Raw genomic sequence first — 22,934 nt, forward strand, 5'->3', positions numbered from 1 at the left:
GCAGACTCACCAAAAAATATAAAACATAAATTTCATTATCATTCATAGGATAAATAAAATGCTGTGGCTGTTCGGATACAACAATCTGAATACTTGAGATGGAATCAAGAGTGAATCATGATACAAGAAATAAGGAGATAACCTTCATATAATATAATATAACGTTAAGTCACATCCATCAGGAAAATGAGCTTCATAACAATCTCGCCCAATTGATTTGTCATATTAGAATCACCCCCCGAGAAAATGTCAAGAATCAAAACACTTGAGGTGTTTGTTCTGTAAGACAAATAATTGACAATTGACAAATATTTTCCTCTTTAATTGACTAAACAAATAACAAAAAAGTAAATAAAAAATAAAAAATAAAAGCCTATGATGAAAAAGCAACTGAACAGATTTGAAAGTAGACTCCACAAAAATAATAAGTTATTTATGAAAGGATCAGTTTGTTCTTTTTTTTTTTTTTTTTAATTTAGCAGTATCAGTTTTACAACACTGTGACACTTGATGACTTCAGTGCCATTAAAAATAAAAAATTATAGGAAAATGCGCACACTCAATAAACAGTAAGACAAATGCGCATAACAAGTGTGTATGAAAGGTGCTGGACAAAGCAAGAAAGAAAACTAGGAGAGAAAAAAAAAGACTATCCCAAAACATCAGTCTACCTCGACTGAGGGTCGAACCTCAGACCTCCTGATTACCGTTAAGACGTCAGACATTTATCTCCCGATAACTCAGTTGATAGAGCACTCACTTTACACGCAAATGGACCAAGATTGATCCCAGCAGTCAATGGGTAGCTGAGTCCGTTATATTTGGCAAAAAAATACTTTGCAATAGACTAGCATCCTATCCACAGAAAAGCAAGTAATTCTATTGTCCATTTCAAGCTATAGAAACTGGGATAAACTCCAGCTCCATGGGCCTAATGGCTTTGAAGGAAGGTGTGAAACTCGAACTTTTCTACTTAATTATTAATCTGCATGAGCAGTACAATTTTAACGTAAAAAATCCTTTGTAATTTGTCACAACAAAGCTCAGCCTAACGAAAGACTTTAAAAAATTGTGATATTTTCAACGGAATATCAAAACGTATAGGTGAACATAAAAAATACAGTACTATAAATATTTTTTTTGTGAGAAAGGGGGGTGGGGTGGGGGAGAACAAATCTCTGGAAGGAAACTGCAAAAAACAGCAACGAGAGGACATTGCACAAAGTATAATTTGTTACATAACTCATTATTATTTAACTGAAAATAATATTAATCAAAAACAGTTGTTTTTGTTTTCTACAATGTAATCTTCATCTTTCACTGACAAAAATGGTTACTTCTTTTTTTTTTTTAATAAAAGGTTTTATATTCTACTTTATACAACGCGGTTTAAATAAAAATATAAAACCTTCAAAAATATCATGTATAAGGAGAAAGAGAGTGAGAGGGATAGAGAGAGAGAGGGAGAAAGAGAGAGAGAGAGAGAGAGAGAGAGAGAGAGAGAGAGAGAGAGAGAGGAGAGAGGGAGAGATAGAAGAGAGAGAGAGAGAGAGAGAGAGAGAGAGAGAGGGAGAGAGAGAGAGAGAGATGGAGAGAGAAAGTGAGAGCAAGGGAGAGAAAGAGTCTTGAGTGTGTGCAAGTGTGCATTTCGAGCATGAGAAATTCACAAGCAAGAACCATTCCAACTCGTGCGACACGATAACAAGAACAACTTGCACTGTCTGTTGTAACCTTGGAGTTGCCCATTAAGCTTAAGCCTATGTAAATCTAGACCTAAGATGCTACAGCTGTTCTCAATGTTGTTCATCACTGTCATCTTAAATAATGCAAAAGTTTTGATAACATAAAACGCTTTACTCAAACGATATAACATCTCAAGACGTAATGCAGAAATAATAATGGGTCATATATGAACTTACAAAGTCATTTTATATGAAACAAAAATGGTAATAATAATAATGAAAAAATCAGCAATGACTTGATGTTAGTTGAAGTCAAAATTTCAAATAATAAAATCCAAATGATTAAAAAAAAAGAAAAAACAAACAAATACGTTCAAGCAATACATATTTTACATACAGTGGAATCCGCATAAACCCAACACTCATAAAGTCAACTTCTGCTTAAGGTCAACAACACCTCTTGTTAGTTAGTACCCACACTTTCTATTCTTTATCTAAGTCTAAGTATGTTCCATTGAATATGGATATAATCAACCTCTGCTTAAGTTCAACAACCTTTCTTGTTAGTACCCACACTTTCTATACTTTATCTAAGTATGTTCCATTGAATATGGATAAAATCAACTTCTGCTTAAAGTCAACAACACCTCTTGTAATTCCCCACACTTTCTATTCTTTTTATCTAAGTATGTTCCATTGATAATGGAAAAAGTCAACTCTGCTTAAAGTCAACTAATCTTTCTGCTCTGGCAGTGTTGGCTTTATCAGGATTCCACTGTAATTCTGTGCACTGACAAAAACACATTTTCAAATCATTTTGGCCCGAAACATCCGGTATCCATCAAAGATTTATTTGGAGTCTCAGATTTCATACTTTACGATAAGTTCAAGGTCATCTCATTCGATTGACATTTGAAGTCATTAACCAGGTAAAAGCTGTACTCTAGAAAAAGACATATTTAAAAATTTGACCAGAAAACTCGTCCTTCAAATATCAATCACTTTAAATGACCATTATCTTGACAAAAAAAACTCTCAAACCTGAGAATTCAGCGAAGACCTTGTGAGGTCCCAGATTTGATTTTTTTCACAAAGATATTAAAGGACGAGTTTTCTGGCCAAATTTTTCAACATGTGTCTCTCCAGAGTATGGCAAAGAACTGGGTCAAGTTTTCTGACCAAAATGAAAACAAAACAAAAAAAAAAGTGTTTTGTTTATGTGCGGCAACGGCATTAGGTATAGGAAGTTAGCAGTAATATATGATTGACAACAGCAATAACTTTAATATAACACGTACGTAGTTAGTTATAGTTATAGTTAACAACGAGTTGATTACCATACCATAGTATGAAAGCCATGTTATTTATTCATGCATAGCACCAGGGGTCAAAGGTCAAATCAGATAGAAGAACAACAGACCTGCCAAAGCAAACCAATTATTTATTTATTTATTTTATTAATGGTACAGATCAGTATTGATTTTTTTAAAATGAAAAGGAGGAAAATTTAAAATGAGCTTCTTTAAGTCTCATTTTATGCATAACGCTATTTAGAGTAATTGAGATGATAGATTATCATTGATATATTTATTTTATTAATGGTACAGATCAGTATTGATGGTGATTTAAAAAAAAAAAAATGAAAAAGGAGGAAAATTTAAAATGAGCTTCTCTCTTTAAGTCTCATTTTTACTGCACTAACGCCTACTTTTAGAGTAATTGAGATGATACATTTTCATTGATACTCTAGCTAACATCTGGAGAGTGGGAAACTGCACATATTTGTTCCACCAGGCACATCAAATCTCTCACTACCAAGTACACCGATTGGGCAAATCGGGATAGGCTGCATATATATAACAAATGTGCATTATTATCATATTGTGCGGCTATGTGGTCTTGTGGTATAACACAAACTCTTTTTTTTCTCGGACAGAGACAGCGCTGTTAACGGACAGGTACTCATTTCATACCCGAGTACGGTTTGAGAATGTGAGTAAAGAGCCTTTTCCAAGGACTCAACTATGCACTGAGCGAGGCTTGAACCCGGGACCTTCCGATCTGAAAGCGAGTGTCATACCACTAGACCACATAACTGCACAATTACAATTTACAATTTTTTTTTAAATATTTAAAATCAAAATGATATAAGATTCAAGATAGGTAAATTATAAAAACCCCAAAACCATTTGGATCAAATGATTTACATACCTGGTAAATATATATAACACTGGATACAACAATAAATTTCTTTATAATCAAAATACAATATTATCGTCGGGGGGGGGGGGGGGGGTTGCAGCCCGGATGCTCAAGTTATTTTAGCTTTCCCTTGGGAAATAATAGACCCTTAAAAAAAAAAACCCAAAAAACAGAATGCTTGGCAGGTCTGTAGCATGGAGTTTGACAGCTGTCACAAGTCCATTATTATATTGTGCTGAAACTGTATCAATCACTTGATAACAAAGAACATCACCATAGAACAAACAAACAAAAATAGAAATAAATCAAAATAAAGAAAAATAAATTAAAAAATAAAGTATGAGCCAAAAGTGAATAGCACTATATAATATTTTGAACATGTCCAGTTTTTTTAACTAACTCAATCCTAGAGATTTTTGCTCCTTTTCAAAATTGGAAAAAAAAATGTATTAAAAATGAGCATGTACATAGATAGTTTTATTTAACTATCATTAACATGTAAAAACTAAAATCATTAGCTTTTTTGATACGACTATAATTTGTCTCAGAAAAATTGTAATAAATAGGCATGGGGTAAAAGTAACCCGGGTAAACTACGGATATAGTCGGTGTTAGGGTTGAGTGAGTTAAAGCAATTGATGGAGAAGCACCCAAAAAAAAAACCAAAAAAAAAACCATTAAAAATATTAATGATTAAAAAAACAAAACAAAAAATTCAAAGAAAGGAATTTTTCAATTCTTCATTGCACCAATCTCTGCAGTATTTTAAGTTGATTCATGACAATAATATTTTCCCTGTGGAGGTAATTTTGATTAATTTAATATTGGCACCCAATCCCAAAACTGATAACTTTTAAGACACTTCAAACAATAAACTGTCAATTTTATCTTCTTCAGTCATGAGCTGTCAAGTAAACTGGATTACAATATCATAATTATAAAAAATAAAAATTTTGTTTTTACTACGGCATGTCCCTTAGGAATAAAAATCCTTTCTCTTCTCTTAAACTATGAATTTTTCAAACAATAACACTTTCAATGAACACATTTGAAAATAAAATAATGGTTAAACTAGGTTATGTTAGTTGAAACTAAAGAAACACATTTAAAAAATATAAATTAGCGATTAAAAACTAACCAAATAATTCAAGAATTTTAATAAGTAATCGAAGAAAAAAACACGCAAGAAAACAGGAAAAATTAAATTACAAAATCTATTTCAACCCAAATCATAAAAATGACACTATTTCTACTGATAAGGATGATGATGACGTTGATAATGATGATGATGACGATGGTGATAATAAAATTATCTTTCGTGGTAAAAATGCTTTTGAACAATATCACAACCCAAAGCAAAACAAAACATAACCAAATAAAAACATTATCAAGAGAGTTATTTCATAATTAATGAACAAAATTCTCCCAAAATAAATCAGGTCATTTTTTTCTCAAAACTATGCGATTATTTCAACAACATTTAAAATTTTATAAATCATAACAGAAAATAGAAGTTACTATTTAAATAATTTGTAAAAAAAATTTCTCTATAACTATAAATACACTTTTTTCCTAAAATAAAACACTATAGTAAATAATATATCAATTTATGTTTTAAAATTTTATCTAAGTAATCGATTGATGTCCTTGGTTATCAAACGACGACAGCTCCATTCAATAAACAATCCACCGCTGCTCCTCCAATCTGCAATAATAGAGCAGTAGTAACACTATCTACACTGTCGTGTGTTTTCTGAAGTCGAGAGAGTTCGAATTGACGCAGTACCTCACTCCTGTAGGTTTGGGGCCATCATCGAAAACATGACCGAGGTGTGCTCGACATGAACGACATCTCACTTCCATTCTCTGCATACCTATAGATGTCCGAAAATCGTGGAACAAAAAATTATGGGTGGATATCTAAAAACTATAAACCTTTTTTTTTTTAAATTCAAAGTTTCAAAGTTTATTTAATCTTAGGCTTTCGCCAAAAATTAATTCATACAATTTAATGACAACATACATGAAAGTGAGAAAAAAAAAAGGTGAATAGAACCAAAGAATAAAATGATACCAATAATAACCACAAAAATACAACAACTGTAATACCACCAATACTTACAATAATAATAATAATAATAATAATAATAATAATAATAATAATAATAATAATAATAATAATAATAATAATAATAATATAATAAATAATAATAATAATAATAATAATAATGAGCTGGATATAGATGATAATAGTAAAAAAAAATGAAATAAATGAAATATGAAAAGTCTCACGGCTAAAGCCATACAACCACTCACCTACAATTAGACACACATTAATTAAGCTATAAGTACAGCATTGGCTGCTTATAATTATACCTATGGATGTTAAAATTATGGTACAAAAATTATAGTTGGATATTTGAGCTCTTGAGCTTTTCTAAATATAGCGCAATATCCACTAAACGTGCTCAAAGTGATTTACAAAGAGTCCCCTGTCAACAGCAATGTGCATCATGCAGATGAGACATGACGCCTGTGAGGCGAGATTCCAATTTTTTTCTGACAGAGACAACTCTGTTAATGGCCAGGTTCTCATTTTATACTCGAGTTTGGTGAGAGAAAGTGAGGAAAGAGCCTTTTCCGCTCAAAGCAGGGCTCAAACCCAGGACCTACCAATTCGAAGGCAAGTGTCATACAACAAGATCACATAGTCGCATATTTATTCACTATTTATGAAAAAAAACAATCGCAACAACACTTACACAAACAGCCATCCACAATGACACATTTATAAATTCAGATTGCACAGCATTTTGCTTCATTCAATATAATAATTGTCAACAAATTTCTACTTGTGCAAAGTAATAAAAGTGGACCTTGACAACCATTGGCCCACTGAAATGAAGTCCAATCAATTATTGCCATATAGTCCACTGCATTTAAGCACAGAGACTCCTCCCCCAATAGCCTCAAAAAGGAAGAAGAAGACCAAAAAAAAAAAGTGGAATTTGAGACCAAAGAGCGGAATCAATATTGCATGACCCAGGCAAGACATTAAATCTTCCCTCCACAAAATTAAGAATTTCCTGCCCGGAACTCATTTTCACTAAAATAAATAAAATAAGGTCACCAGTAGGCAGGGATCTATCTGTTCAGTAGCCAGACAGACCATTATGGCGCCTTGCCATTGAACACTCGGCATACTGCATCTCAAGGCAGCAGCTTCTAATGGTGCTCACACTAGAAAGAAAGAAATTGAGCTTTTATCTAGCACAATATCCACTAAACGTGCTCAAAGCGCTTTACAAGGGTCCTGTCAACGCAACATTTAACATGTAGGACGGGACATAACGCCTGTTAGGCGATATTACAATTTTTCGGACAAAGTCAACGCTGTTAACGGCCAGGTACTCATTTTACACCTGAGTACGGTGAGAGAATGTGAGTAAAGAGACTTTTCCAAGGATTCAACTATATGCGCCGAGTGCGAGGCTCGAACCCAGGACCTTCCGATCCGAAAGTGAGTGTCATACCACTAGACCACATAGCCGCACATAGCACACTACTATGTTATGACGATCGACCCAATCAGCAAATTCCTTACCGCACTCGTGCACTGTCGCAAACCTGCCAAGAAGCGTCAGGCGAAATGGTATTTGCCATGAGTTATAATGGCATTGGAAAACGTAAACTTGGGATAAAATGCAGACCTGCCAACCCTTCACATTCAAAAAGTGGAATCACAACATCAAAAAATAGGAATTTGAGACCAAAAAAATAGGAATTTCTTATTAATGGATAATTCTGTATCAAAATTTCCACCATCTTTGACACCAAACACATAAAAACAGTATTCTGGCACAGCTGGTAAAACTACATATCCCATGTGTGAGGTAATGGAATGGCCAAGGGGTAATGGAGTGAAATTACTTTTCCTACTTAGCTCCCTTTTGGCAATCATTAAAAAGAAATATCACCTTTTTCTTCTTCTTTTCACCATTATCTTCATTTTTTTAAATCAGAATTTTAGAGACACTGGCGGAATAACGGAAAGGGAGAGTGAAAATAGGAATGATTCCACCAAAAGTGGAAGAGTTGGCAGGTATGAAAATGCATTCTCGTCTATAATACTTGATATAATTTTTTAAAATTTCCCTCTATGGAAATGGTGAATTTTAACCTGGAATGTGGAATATAGACAGACTATGGGAAATGATTCCGCAAAATACCAAAGAGTAGGAGTAGGAGCCCCATAAACACGGATTGGATAATCGCACACTATGCTTACAACTTACACTCGAAAAAAAAATTTGGGGTTCAATGTGAGTATAGAGTCTTTACCAAGTACTCAACAGAGGGAATGAAACCTACAGGTCAGAGGTCAAATGTCATAACAGTATACCACAAATCCACATCATTAATCAAATTCATAACTGTGTCACTGGTGGTTAAAAAAATAAAAAATAAATTAATAAATAGAAATGAACGGATGAAATAAAGAAAAAGAAAAAATAAGTATTAAAAAACTTTTGGTACCTCCGAGATTTTCCTCCACTAACAAGACATGTTCCTTGGCCAATACATCGGAGAAGGCCGGCCAACCGGAACCCGAGTTGTACTTGGCCTCGGAGGAGAACAGGGACACGCCGCACACAACACAGTTGTAGATGCCTTCATCACTAAACTTGTTGTACTTGCCAGAGTGTGGCCTGCAGGTAACAATGGTGTAGTGATTAATCAATGGAATACAAAGAGTAAATGGATGTAACGCTTAACACACCATAAATCTTGTGAATGGAATGCCCTCCCCGTTACTCTCCACCTCCACTACGAATTTTTTTTTTTTTTAAAGGGAAAATAAATTATTAGGAACTGAAAAAATATATCTGTCTCGACTTACTAGAAGAGTTGGACTTTTTTTAAAAACATATTGGACATGGATATATTTAATAACTTGAGCTTTTATATAGCATAATATTCACTAGACATGCTCAAAGCCCTTTACAAAAGGTCCCTGACCAACAGCAACACTTAACATTAGGACGGCGATATTACAATTTTTTGGACAGAGACAACGCTGTTAATGGATAAGTACTCATTTCACACCTGAGTAAGGTGAGAGAATGTGAGTAAAGAGCCTTTTCCAGGTGCTCAACTATGCGTCGAGTGAGTCTTGAATCCAGGACCTTCCAGTCTGAAAGCAAGTGTCATAACACTAGACCACATAGCCGCACCTCCACTACGAATTCATTTTTTTAAAGGGAAAATAAATTACTAGGAAATGAAAAAAAATATATCTGTCTCGACTTACTAGAAGAGTTGGACTTTTTTTTTAAAAAACATATTGGACATAATGAGATCGAATAAATTAAAAAACTTGAGCATTTATATTGCGCAATATTCACTAGACATGCTCAAAGTGCTTTACAAAGGGTCCCTAACAAACAGCAACACGTAACATGTAGAATCAGACACGACGCCTGTAGGCGATATCTCAATTCTTTTTACACATGAGTACGGTGAGAGAAAGTGAGTAAAGAGCGAGGCTCAAACCCGGGACCTTCCGATCCGAAAGCGAGTGTCATACCACAAAACCACATAGCCGCCAATATTACACACACATACAATATTGATACCTTGCACATTAAAGTTAACCTCACTTAATTAAACAAGTTTTGACTAGATGATGATGGTTTAAAACAGATCACACTGAATGAATGGCTTATGACGACTGAAAATTTACTCAACAGAAAGAAAAAAACAAGAGCAAGTTAATATACTAGACAGATCGTCAAAATGTATGACGGTGAAGACTGAAAGTATAAAATAAGCTTTCTTAGAACAATACAGGAAATAGAAAGAGAACAGGATGGTCAGCAAGGAACGGTTAATGATAACAACTTTATCTTAATAAACATGGTTTTTTTTAAACTAAAAAAAAAAATAAACCACCAAAGATTTCAATAGCTTTTTGACCTTTACACCCAATTACCATTATTGTTGTAGTCCTTCCCAGCCATTAGGTCCACGGAGTGGGAGTTTATCCCAGTTTCTATAGCATGAAACGGACAATAGCAATCGCTTGCTACCTTTTAGACCTGTAAATGAGCTCTATAAAAATTGACTGAAACTCTTCGACAAACTGAAGATTCAATTATTTTTTTTTTTTAAATAAGGGCATCATTGGAGAGGAGAGTGATAAATACAATATATCAAAATAGTGGGTGTTATTTCTTACTGGAAGTCTGGAAGTATGACTGTCATAATTTGATGTAGAAGGAATGCTAAATAAGCATGTCATTCATATAGGTAAAGATGATTTCATCAAAGTCATATTCCTGCCTCTGGAATTTTTTTGACATAGAAAAATAATCACCATTATCATCTTTAACTTCTAGCCATGACCAATTGAATTTATTTCTCACGCACGGGACTCACATCTTTATCGATGCTCGACAAATCTGAATTGCGATCCACGAACAGCTCAGCCATTGTGAGAACATTAGAATAATGTAGCAATGAGCAAACTTGATTTTCAATCAGTAAATGACAGAGAAAAAAAAACTTAAATAAATATGACTTCAGGCCAATACACTGAATTATTAAGTAGAAGTGAATTATCAAGAAGAAACTTCGGCAGGCGTAGCGGAAAAATTCAAAGAATCGAAATGAAGGTAAATCGCCACAAAACAGCAAGCTCGCTTGGGCTTGAGCAAAACAATGCCAGAAAACGTCCTGATTTGCACGGGAATTAATTAGGCTACTTACCATTGTTCCTTATGATCAGGTACTCAATCAGTGAAGAAACGGTCAACCAGTTTGTTTACAACGTGAGGCAATCGAAATGTGCTTGTAGCAATCTATCCTAACTTTCGATTTGAAGATGTCTACATAACGGACTTGCGGCTCTCGCAATTTACTTTATCATAGTTTTGAGACTCGAAGGGTAAATGTGGTCAATTTTGGCTTAGATGAAACAGTGAAATTTATCGCTCGGTGGCTCAGTTAAAATTGGCTACAGTTGGGATCACGACGGATTGGAAAGTGAAAAAATAATTTAACGAAGGATGTGTGAAAATACCCAGGGAAGTGTTCAGACACGCCTTTTATAAAAAGCGTCGCTTTGTCTTGGCAATATATACATCGTTAATATAAACGGTCCCCATCAGCTATGCGTAGCGCTGTGGAACACTCCTAATTATTTTACGGTCATTCGACTACGATTTGTGAATTCTTTCTTTTTTTATTTATTTCTTTCTTTCTTTCCTTTTTTAAATATTTGAATTTGACAAATTGACTGATTTCAGTTAATTGACTGAGAATTTACAGGTCTATACCTTTGCATAGGATGCTAGTCTATTGCAAAGTTCTTTCCACCAGATCAAACAGACCCAGCTACTCCAGCTACCCAATCACTGCTGGATGGACAGAAAAAATCTCGACTGCACCCGGAATCGATCTCGAGACCCCCAGTTACAATTATAAAATAGAGAGAGATGACCATTCTCCACAAAATGGGATCGTTTATGTTCTTGTATATTTCTTTCATGCTTTGTCTTGCACATCAATTTCTTATCTTCAGATCTATTTTCAAAATACCTTTCAGTGCCCTTTTGTTGCGTGATGCGATACTCGGCTGGGCTCAATCTCTTCTGCAGCTCTTCCTTGTCGAGGCCCAAAGAGGTCTTTGCTGCAGCACCAGCCTCGTCAGCTTCCGAGTGAGCTGCATCACATGATGCCTTTAATTTCTTGAGCTTTGGGTTGACCTCTTCTTTTTTGGTAACATAATGCAAAATGTTCATTCGCCTTGAAAAAAATGAAAAAGTTTGATCTTTTATATAGCATAATATCCACTAAATGTGCTCAAAGCGCTATACAAGGAGTCCCTGACCCACAGCAACACTTAGCATAGAGGACGTGACATGACAGCTGTTTGGCAATATTACAATTTTTTTCCCCCACGCTGTTAACAGCCAGGTACTCATTTTACACCTGAGTGTGGTGAGAGAATATGAGTAAAGAGCCTTTTCCAAGTACTCAACTATGCTCAAATAAAATTGTCAAATTACATGCATTTATGTCACAATCCATATTCAAATACTTTCACCCCAAAAAGAAAAAAAAATTTATGACACAAAGACATTCAGTATTGAATTCTTCTAAAAAATAATGAATAAAGGGAAATGGCTTGGCACTTTTATGGAATTTTGCTTGGGAAAACCTAAAAATTTGCAACTACGTGAAATTTGATGAAATAAGATAAATCATTTAGATTATTACTAGTACAAGTTGTAGCACACACAATAAAAGTTTCATTCTCCTTGTAATCATAAACACAATCAACATCATTGGCTTGGTCAGCCTGCTTTGTCGTAGTAGTAAAATTAAAATCATCATAACTTTGGAACCGTTTATCCTAGATCTAAAAGTAAAGTATCATATTAAATGATTTTTAAGGGCCTAGCTATCTATGTAAAATTTATTAATAATTTTTATTTCGAAAAAAATATCAAACTACCTGAACATACCTATGAATGGGGTATTGAATTATTGGGGCAAACGTTTGGAGTTTGTTATTGTATTTTAGCAGATAGACACTCTGATTGAATGATTGATGAAGATTGGTTGTTGAAGTGAAAGTTGATATTGAGGTTGACCACTGATCGATATGATTGTAATAATGCAATGGGCCACAAACTAACAACAACATGAGTGCAAGTGAAAGTGTTTGCCTCGACTTCGTCGACAATGACAATACAACAACAGTAGTAGTGGTGAGCACAAAATCAAAACAACCTTACTTTTTACTCCTACTCAACTCCTACTAACCACGAACCAGGATCAGGTTGAAAGAAGAACGCCTTGAGTGAGAAAGTATGAAAAAATATCAGACTATCATAAATAATGCTTTTACCTTGGAAATTGATACGAATTACTGATGGAATACTTGTAGATTTGGTTTGTTTTTCTTTTCGATTTCAGGTAGGTGCAGGATAGAGGATCTCAAGAACATCAACAAATCAACAAACTTCCATTATGTCAGTTATACCATGAGTCAAGGAACCAAGTAATATTTTGAGCATCAAAGATTTAAATACTACATTTATTTGCAGTTTTTTGATTAAATATTAGTTATAATTGGTAGATATATTTTAATATTGTGTTTATGGGTTCATTACAGTAATTATTTTCATCACTTTTGAAAATCAGGTAACAAATTGGCTGTCTAATTTCAGTACATTTTAATTTAGTTCATTTTTACCAACCTGACATTCGTTATCCTTTTCACGTCAAATGTCTAGCTGGTCGATCGATACTCATATTATTTTATGTATGCTAAATAACTGGTCGATTTATTCTATTTAAATCAGTAATAAAACATGAAAATAGATTTTTGTTGTTGTTGCTTTTAAATATTCACTCATCCATAAGGTTAGTATTAATAGAAATTCAGACAGACAAATGAATAGAGCAGGCCCTTTATTAATAGAAATGCTCTTTTTTTATAGTAATAAAGAAATGATGAGAGAAGAGAAGTTCTAGCAGACAATAGAGAATAAAACTACCGCTATTTTTAAAAAATTCTTTATGGTTTTATGGGTACTTCTTTCTGAATTCCATTTATACGGTATCAATAAATGAAACGTTTATGAAAGAACGAGCTGTGGTATCTTTGATTCTTATGAGAAACTGTGTTTTCCGTCCATCAGTGAACTGAATACACAGCTGTGTATTCAGTACACCGGAAGAGATTTTAAGGGCTAAACTGTTTGACCGAGAGCCACAAGGCGAGGTGGTCGGCTGTTTTAGCACAGCGTAACTGTAACCGGAGTGAGCTGAGTTAGGGGTTCGAGCACCTTTCTAGGCATAATATTTTCTTGCTTTCTCTCTTTTCTTTTTTTTTTTTTTTTTGGTACTCCTTGGCAAAAAATTATAATGTTCAACTTCAACCCCATTCCTGGTGACTCGAAAAGTTTTATCGACTTTTAACATTTTTTAAAATTTATTTACTTTTACTCACTTTTAAGTTTATTATTTTAATTTAGGACATAGTGAAGACTGAATACGAGAGACTCTTTCCTGAAAAAGTCCTGTAGTTTAATTCGTTCACCTGTAATAGGGATAAATAGACATGCTTTTTAAGCCGACTATTGTCTTTCTCTTATTATAAGAATGTCAGGTTCAGACGAGATTTGTTGGGACAATGACGACTTTATACTTGGTGAAATTATTCTAATTCAATCTGACATAATTTAAAGATGAGAAATCGTCTTTACTTTTTAAAAAATTCAAGGCACAATTTAATTCGTTTTGGAAAGCAGATTTGCCGACCTCTATGCGCTCATGCGTTATACTGAAATATCACCACCTGATTATTCTGATTCCGAATAGACGGGACAATAATTAGTTCAAGAATATCGCTGAGCTGGGTCATTGGTTGATTCCTATTAACTATTTTCTGCCACCAATCATCACTCCCCACATCATTACAGTTACAGATCCATATTCTCGATTCGTCATTTCACTGATGGTTTCGTCTTTGAAACGGTCACCTCAACATCGATAGCACGAAGTATGTTTATCTCTGGAATCCACTTCATAAAGCATTTTGTCTGTAAACAAAATGACATCCCACATATTCTAATCCCAGGCCTGGAGTTCACGTGCTCACTTCAGTCGATCAACTTTATGCAAAAGTGTCCGCGCTGGTCTGAATTATGGGTTGGTGATATTTCAAAAAAGAAATGTTCACCGAGAGTGAACATTTGGTACGCAGCAACGCGTATGTGAAATAAATGATATCCGAAATATTTTGGTGCGTGTTTATAATATGTAACTTTTATATCGACCTGTTTAGCGGTCCGCTGCTACTTCTCACGTGTGTCACTGAATAAGGAAGATAATGATAAATCATTTGTACAGCACGCAAATTCCATAAAGTCATGCTCTAAACCGCTTTTAATAAATAAGTTATAGATGATCTATAATTATATAAAAGCTCAAGTATTAAATTAAAGGCACGTGCTACATCAACAGGAAGAAAAAAATGTCTACTTCTTTAAGCTATGTTCTATGTACCAATATGTTTCCTCTTATGTTAGATAATAGCAAATAAAATCTGTCCAGTTTCTTTTGTACATGAATATACAATGGCTAGTCTGATAATACTGTAAGGGTGAAGGGAAATTGAGTCATTAAAAAATAAATAACTATGCCTCTTTTAAAATTGTAATGGTAGAGATACCTAACTATAGCTATTATGATTATATATTGTTCATGGTGATATAATAATGCTGATTAATTATGAATTTGATAAGTTCATGTGCGTTTCTTTTGTATTTTGGTTTCGGATGTTGATTGCGAAAATTTTCAGTGGTTTTAAAGTTTTGAGTTGGGACCTCTAGGACCTACAGTTTGCATATACACGTGTTCATTTTGTATTGCCTTTTGAAATAAGATCGTTCAATAAATATTGGAATGAAAGCAAACTACATAAAACCTATTTGTTTAATCTTTTCCCTCATTGTTGTTTTCATTTTCGTTTTTGTCACTTGTTGCATCTTTGTATTCTGTTCTCAAATTCATGAACAGCCACTTGAGATTGTACTCCAGAAATATAATAGTAATGTCTTCTAACAATAATAATGTGAGGTTTTGTCCTCGTCCTGGAGTTCTGTGGGTGGAATTCCCCTTAGGGTGGGGGAAAGTTGGCTGTCTTCATTTGAAACCATTTGAGTGTATGATATGTCAGCCAATTTGTTTCAGATTATGCCCTCTACGTAGGCCCTTTAAATGACAAACTTGTCCCCAGGGGGTATTGGACCCCCCCCCCCCCCCCCCATCATGGACAGGGAGATTACTTGCTGTTTCTCTCATCCCATTCCTCTATACGTTTTTGCTCTTGTCTTGGAATAAAATTACTTGGTTTTGTCCTGGCCCTGGCCGGAGACCTTGGCTGAGACTGAGAGAGAAGCAGTCATATGCATAAATTTTGACTCAATAGCTTACTTAGTGGATTAATTTCAATAACTATCATAACAAAATGCTAAAGGAATTAAATTGTGCAATAATTTTTTTTAAAGTAAAAAAGAATTCTCATCTTTAAATTATGTCAGATTGAATTAGAACAATTTCACCAAACATAAAGTCGTCATTGTCCCAACAAACCTCGCCGGAACCTGGCATTATAAGTAAGAGAAACACAATAGTCAGCTTAAAATACATGTCTATTTACCCAAATTACAGGTGAACGAATTAAACTACAGGTCTTTTTCAGGAAAGAGTATCTCGTATCCAAAATCTTCACTGTGTCCTAAATTAAAATAATAAACTCAAAAGTGAATAAAAGTAAATACATTTTTTTTAAATGTTAAAAGTCGATAAAACTTTTCGAGTCACCAGGAATGGAGTCAACGTGTTAAAGTTGAAAATTATGAATTTTTTCCAAGGGAGTACAATTTTTTTTTAAAAAGGAAAGAAAATATTATGCCTAGAAAGGAGCTCGAACCCCTAACTCACCCCACTCCGGTTAAAGTTCACTCACTCACTCAATCCCATGACCGGATGGTCGTCGGGAGGACTTGTGTGAAGCAGAAGTTACAGTCTTCCTCCATGCCTGCCTGTTGCTAGCCCTATGTAGCAGCTCTGGAACCGACATCTCTGTCCATTCTTTTATATTGTCCAGCCACATCTTTCTTTGGCGCCCTCTTCTGTGGCCTTCGACTGTGCCCTGTAGGACTGTCCTGCTCAGGCTATCGTGTCGAGTATGGTGTCCAAACCAAGACAGTTTTCTGTGCTTCACAGTCACTAGAAGAGGTTCTTGTGGGCCTGCCCGAGCTTCTATTCTCTCTATGCCCGTTCTTCCAGGACGTCTTCGTTTGTGCGATGCTCCGTATATGACACGTGTAGCAGTCTTCTATAGCACTTGCTTTCAAACGCCCCTATGCGCCGTTGTGCATCCATTGTAAGTGTCCAGGCTTCGCATCCGTACAACAAGGTTGACAACACCAGTGATTTATACAGTTTGACCTTTACATTAAGACTCATGCTACTTTTCCAAATCCTTGTTAATTGAGTCATCACTGATGTTTCCATTGCAATTCTCTTTCGAAGTTCAATTGTGCTTGTACCATCTTTGCTTAGTGTCACCCCTAGATATTTGAATGTCGTGACCTCTTTTAGTTTTTCATTTCCCACTGTGATGTTTGTGTTGCTTTCTGCGTTGCTGTTCACCAAGATTTGTGATTTTCGATACTTATTTCCATTCCGTATTGCGGTGCACATTCAGCTAGGCGGTCTGTTAAGTCTTGTAGTTCTGGTTCTGTGCCTGCCAGTAGGTCAATATTGTCCGCAAATCTTAAATTAGACAAATGGCGGTCGCCGACGGATATCGAGGTGTGGTAACCTTCCAGCACATCTTGCACGATGCTTTCAAGCAGTTACAGTTACGATGTGCTAAAACAGCCGGCCACCTCGCCTTGTGGCTCTCGGTCAAACAGTTTAGCCCTTATAATCTCTTCCGGTGTACTGAATACACAGCCAGTCCATTGGTGGACGGAAAACACAGCTGTGTATTCAGTTCACTGATGGATGGAAAACACAGCTATGTATTCAATCCACTAGTGGACGGAAAACACAGTTTCTTCTTATTATCATTCCCGCCGGAAATACCAGATACTTTTTCCAGCGTCTGCCTCCAACATAAACAAAAGGTACTTCACTGCATAGTGTACGTTTATCATTTTGTTTATTACTTGTTTTGGTAATATTATTAAAGGTAAGTTTGGGTTTTGATTTATTACAAAATTCTCATATTTGTTAAGTAGGTCTGAGCAACATAAGCTATTGGTGTTTAAATCAGTGTCAGTATAGCCGGTACTGGTGAAAGTGGTGCCGGTGGCGACACTTGGCACTTGGTGAGTGGTGGCGGTGGACGAGTGAGACTTAGCTTTGCCTTGGCCTTGGCGATTTGATTTTGAAGTGCTTATTCACAGTAGTACTGAGAATAGTGATGTCATGGCGGAATCACTATTCACAGTAGTAGAAGCGCTCTCCCGTCTCTGAAAATTAGTCGTCCCCTCACTGACACTGATTGAGATTGTGATTGGAACACAACTACAACTTTCACTTTCACTGTATTTTCTGTTCAAATTCAAAATGGCTTGAAGTTGAGTGAGAGTGTGCTAGTTGGAGAGGGAGGGAAAGAAGAGGAGGGATGATTGAAACATTTTGTGTTACTTAGAATTGAGATTTTGAACGTTTCAACTCTTCCTTCCAAGTCTGATACTTAACTGAACAATATAAATATCATGTTTTGGTTTGTTTTTGTTAATGAGTTAATGAGTAATGTTATTTGTTATTGTTGCTTGCCCCAATCCAATCCATGCAAATTTCCCCGTCCCCACCTTTCCGACTTTATCATTCGGTCACATCTTGAATTGAAATCTATCAGCTTATCTGTCAGATTACTTTACAGTTAGTTAAATTAAATTTCAGTTCCATGACTATCTCTTTCTCTCTCTCTCTCTCTCTCTCTCTCTCTCTCTCTCTCTCTCTCTCTCTCTCTCTCTCTCTCTCTCTCTCCTCTCTCTCTCTCTCTCTCTCTCTCTCTCTCTCTCTCTCTCTCTCTCTCTCTCTCTCTCTCTCTCTCTCTCTCTCTCTCTCTCTCTCTCTCTCTCTCTCTCGCTCTCTCTCTCTCGGCACTTGCAAGAATTTTTCAAAATAGTGATATCGGTATTAATTTAGCGTAGAAAAATAAAGGGGAGTGAAACATTTACTAAAGTGAAAAAATTATCGCTCTATCTCAACTATCTCAAAAGTTATGACCTTTTATGTGGTGAAAAATCTCTATAGAAGTTTAATAGGAAAATATGTGACCAAAACACAGCAACCCAATGGATAATCAACTATAATTCAGAAACGGCTTCAGATACAACTTTGAAATTTTTACATGTGGTAATTCAACATCTCTGTGTAATACATTGCAAACAGAAAAATAATTATTTAATTAGAGAGAAAGGTATAGTTTAGAGCTGAAACAGCTGAAATCAAGGAAAAATAGATCACGACATGCAAATGAATGACCTATTGGAATTTTGGAAAAGTCGACAATTAAATATTTATTCACATGTAGATAGACCAAAAACACCACTGAATCGGCGTCATTTAGTTGTTCACTTTGAACTTTTCAAAATGAAAATTGACCTCATAAAAGCAGAGATATGGACTGATAAATGTTTGAGGTGGTGTATCAGTGTTTAAAATGGTCGAAAATAGGTGATTTTAAAAACTTCCTCTCCCCCGTTCCCCTAAATTGGACAGACGTCCGTCAAAGGATGAAAAACGTCAAAATCAACGGTGAAAAATCAATCGGAAAAAAAAAGGAAGAGAATTGTAAATTATAAAATGAATGCATGGACATGAAAACGCCAATTAATTGAATAATTTAAAACAAAAATAACTTCCATAAATGGAATATTTTGTAAGATATAAAGATGTAAAGTTTTGATGTGGATTGACGAAGTTATCTCTCAAACCCAGCAGACGACAGGAAGTGAATCAGTATAAGAAAATGGCAGCTTCTGTAAGCAATCGAGGCCAATTACTGTTTTTTGGGGAGCTCTAACTTTTGAGTGCAAACATATTTTGCTCCGAAATTTTTAGAGAAGCTACTTTAATATGTATCTCAGAAGGACTTTTTTTTATAAAGAAGGACCATCTCTGGTTTAAAAGTTATAAGCGTTAATAAACACAATATAACTCTCTTATGCAAAGATTTTCCAATCATGATATAGGAAATAATAATAGTGCATCTTGAATGCAGAATTGTGCCTTTCCAATGATATATAATACATGCCATTTCATTCCACTGAGAAGAAAATGAGCATTATAAAATCACTCCTAATTTTTTCACTCAAAACGGAAACAGAAATCCTCGCCTGTTTTCAACTCGCGAGAGCTACTTCTTGCAAGTGCCTACTCTCTCTCTCTCTCTCTCTCTCTCTCTCTCTCTCTCTCTCTCTCTCTCTCTCTCTCTCTCTCTCTCTCTCTCTCTCTCTCTCTCTCTCTCTCTCTCTCTCTCTCTCTCTCTCTCTCTTTCGCTACCACTACAACAATCACTATCACACCATCATCATCAATACCACTACTACTACAACCACCAACACCACATCATCCTCACTATCACCAGTACTACAAAATCACTACCATTAGGCATTAGGCTTTTTGGAGCTTTACTTCATTTAAAATAAGGAAACTTTGGGATTGTATTTGGCAATGTATTTATATAGCATAATATAATTCTAATCAGTTATCTATTTAGAACTATACAAAATGTAAATACAATGCCAAATACCATTCCAATTCACTTTTCTTATGAGTGGAAATCCTCTTTCGGCATTGAAATTCCTACGAGTGGTGTCAAATTCCTGTAAGCGAAATTTACAGTTGGCGTCTCTGGTAATAATTTTTTAAAAATAAATAAATAAATAATAATAATAATAATGTAGTTTATTTATATATCTATACAATAAAGCTCTAGGCTCGAAGGCTACCATACTGCAAATACAGAATGAACCCGCATTTGCAGTACTACTGCAAATAATTAAATTAATGATATTTACTAGTTGCAGTACTACTGCGAATAACGAATGCGATCTACTATTTGCAGTAATACTGCGAATAACGCAAACGAATGTTAGAGAAAATCACTATTCGCAGTACTACTGCGAATAGAGGTGGCCATTTGATTTAGCTTGGTGGACATGGACAGCACTGTCATCATTCTGTAGTTTCTGAGTCTGAAGTATAGGTCTAAGTCTTGGTACTTTCGTATGACATCGACAGCACTGTCATCATTCTGTAGTCTCTGAGTCTGAAGTATAGGTCTAAGTCTTGGTACTTTCGTATGACATCGACAGCACTGTCATCATTCTGTAGTCTCTGAGTCTGAAGTATAGGTCTGAGTCTTGGTACTTTCGTATGACATCGACAGCACTGTCATCATTCTGTAGTCTCTGAGTCTGAAGTATAGGTCTAAGTCTTGGTACTTTCGTATGACATCCCTGCCGAGTGGAGTAGTTTCACCGATTTTTTGCCAGCCAGATGTTTTAGTTTTATGTTACCTACAACATGACCATGACACCCAAGCCCCAAACCTACCCTGATTTCTAAAAAGAAAAAAATAGATAAAGAGAATATTGCAAAACAAGGGAAGTGCATTTTCTTGTGAAGTTATCTAATTAAAATATTTTTTGTATTTGGTAATGTGTTTATGTATCATAATATAATTCTAATCAGTTATCTATTTAGAACTATACAATATGTAAACACAATGCCAAATACCATTCCAATTCCTTTTTCTTGTGTGTGGAAATTCCTTTTTTGGCATTGAAATTCCTACGAGTGGTATCTGAAACTCCTGTGAGCCAAATTTAAAGTTAGTTGGCGTCTCTGCTATCACCAATCTAGTCACTCACCGACCATGTTTTAACTTAACATCACTTTATTTTGTGACAAGACGAGCCATTCTTAACTATATTTTCTAATATTATATTTTTTAAGTATTTCATAATCGGATTTTAGGAAGATTATAAGTGTCATAGTTTTAGCACCTGTCAATCATAGTTAGAATATGACTGGGGATTGGTAGTCCACCCCCACCCACTTCCTGATTATATATTTGACAAAAAAATGTTTAATGCCCCTGACTTTTCCTTGTCAGGAGGAAGAAAAAGAAACTACAAAAATCCAATGTGGCAACTTGGTTGCTAGTCAAAATATTGAAGTTACTTGTTCAGCAGGGACCACACCTTTACAAAAGTACCTTTGTCTCTGTATTCACAAGGCCAGAGAGTAGAGAACGACATATAAATAGTGCACCTCAATGGACAGTTTCTTTAAAATGCAACAAACGACTTTTTCCCAGCTCACGTCCTGTCACTGTGATAGTGATATCTTTGAAAGAGGACTTTTTTTCTCATCAGTCAAAGTAAAACATTCATCTTAATTGAAGGAAAGTCTTCTAAATAGATTTTTTAAAAATATGCGAACACTCTTTCTACAAAGAAATTATTTTCTCTTTTTCATTTTCTCTCTGTCTGTTTCAACAGGAAGTGTAAACCCTAAAAACAAACCATCATGCCTCGTGGACGGCCACGGAAGTATCCGATAGAGCAGCAGGTTGGGGTGGCCGATGCAGATGAGGAAAACCCATCAGAGGCTTCCATGTGAGTTGTCTTCAAGGAATTTCTAATGTCATAAAGATGTATTGTGTTTTCTTCAAGGAATTTCTTATGTCACAAAGATGTATTGTGTTTACTTCAAGGAATTTCTTATGTCACAAAGATGTATTGTGTTTTCTTCAAGGAATTTCTTATCTCACAAAGATGTATTGTGTTTACTTCAAGGAATTTCTTATGTCACAAAGACGTTTTGTCTTTAAGGAATTTCTTATGTCACAAAGACGTCTTGTGTTGTCTTCCAGGAATTTCTTATGTCACAAAGGCATCTTTAAAAAATAATGAACTATCTTTGAATAAAATTATGATAATATTGGACTCTTATAGAGCATACAGTATTCTCATCCATGGTGCTTTGCATCGTCACAAAGTAATATTAAAGAAAATGCATGCCATCAAAAAAGAAATGTTTTCAAGGATTTCTTAAAGACAGACAATGATTTGGACTCCCAGATGCTCTGTGGAATGGTGATCCATACCAGAGGGACCAAAATGAGAAAAGGATCTTTTTTCCGCCTTAAGGTCTAATAATATATTTAAAAAGTGGTGTCCAAATATCTTTGTTAAAAGTAAAAGCTCTTATACAATGCAGTACATGATATTTCTCATCCTCTTATTCCACTCACCGACTTCATTATATCCGAAATCTATGAATTTCTTTTTTGTTTTTTTTTTTCCTTTGTACAAGTTTCATGTATTCCTCATTTTCATGGATTCCTTGTCTTAAATAAAAATTATTTTATCCAAGCAAGGAAGGGGAAATTATGGTTTATATATTATTTATGTGATGGGCGAAGAATGATCTTCAAAA

The 22,934-nt window shown here is 35.1% G+C and overlaps 2 protein-coding genes across 3 annotated transcripts in view; one reads left to right on the forward strand and one right to left on the reverse strand.

The window, feature by feature from the left end:
• Positions 1 to 3,268: 3,268 nt before the first annotated feature.
• LOC144980715 (peptide methionine sulfoxide reductase MsrB-like) lies at positions 3,269 to 12,925 on the reverse strand. The gene is made up of 4 exons (XM_078928433.1): positions 12,799 to 12,925; positions 11,484 to 11,690; positions 8,421 to 8,593; positions 3,269 to 5,758 (listed from the first exon to the last, which is right to left on the reverse strand). The coding sequence occupies exons 2-4, from the start codon at positions 11,684 to 11,686 to the stop codon at positions 5,619 to 5,621; spliced, it is 516 nt and encodes a 171-aa protein (XP_078784559.1). The 5' UTR covers positions 11,687 to 11,690; positions 12,799 to 12,925; the 3' UTR covers positions 3,269 to 5,618.
• A 4,635-nt stretch (positions 12,926 to 17,560) lies between these two features.
• LOC144980712 (cohesin subunit SA-2-like) overlaps positions 17,561 to 22,934 on the forward strand; it is a 75,968-nt gene continuing 70,594 nt past the window's right edge. For both annotated transcript variants that reach the window (XM_078928429.1, XM_078928430.1), the window contains exons 1-2: positions 17,561 to 17,661; positions 21,995 to 22,111. In XM_078928429.1, coding sequence (XP_078784555.1) covers positions 22,023 to 22,111 — 89 coding nt within the window. In that variant the 5' untranslated portion in view covers positions 17,561 to 17,661; positions 21,995 to 22,022. The remainder of the gene's footprint in view (positions 17,662 to 21,994; positions 22,112 to 22,934) is intronic.

This window comes from Berghia stephanieae, chromosome 10 (genome assembly GCF_034508935.2).
Source record: "Berghia stephanieae isolate SIO BIC M18660-M18661 chromosome 10, UCSD_Bste_1.3, whole genome shotgun sequence".
NCBI lineage: Eukaryota > Metazoa > Mollusca > Gastropoda > Nudibranchia > Aeolidiidae > Berghia > Berghia stephanieae.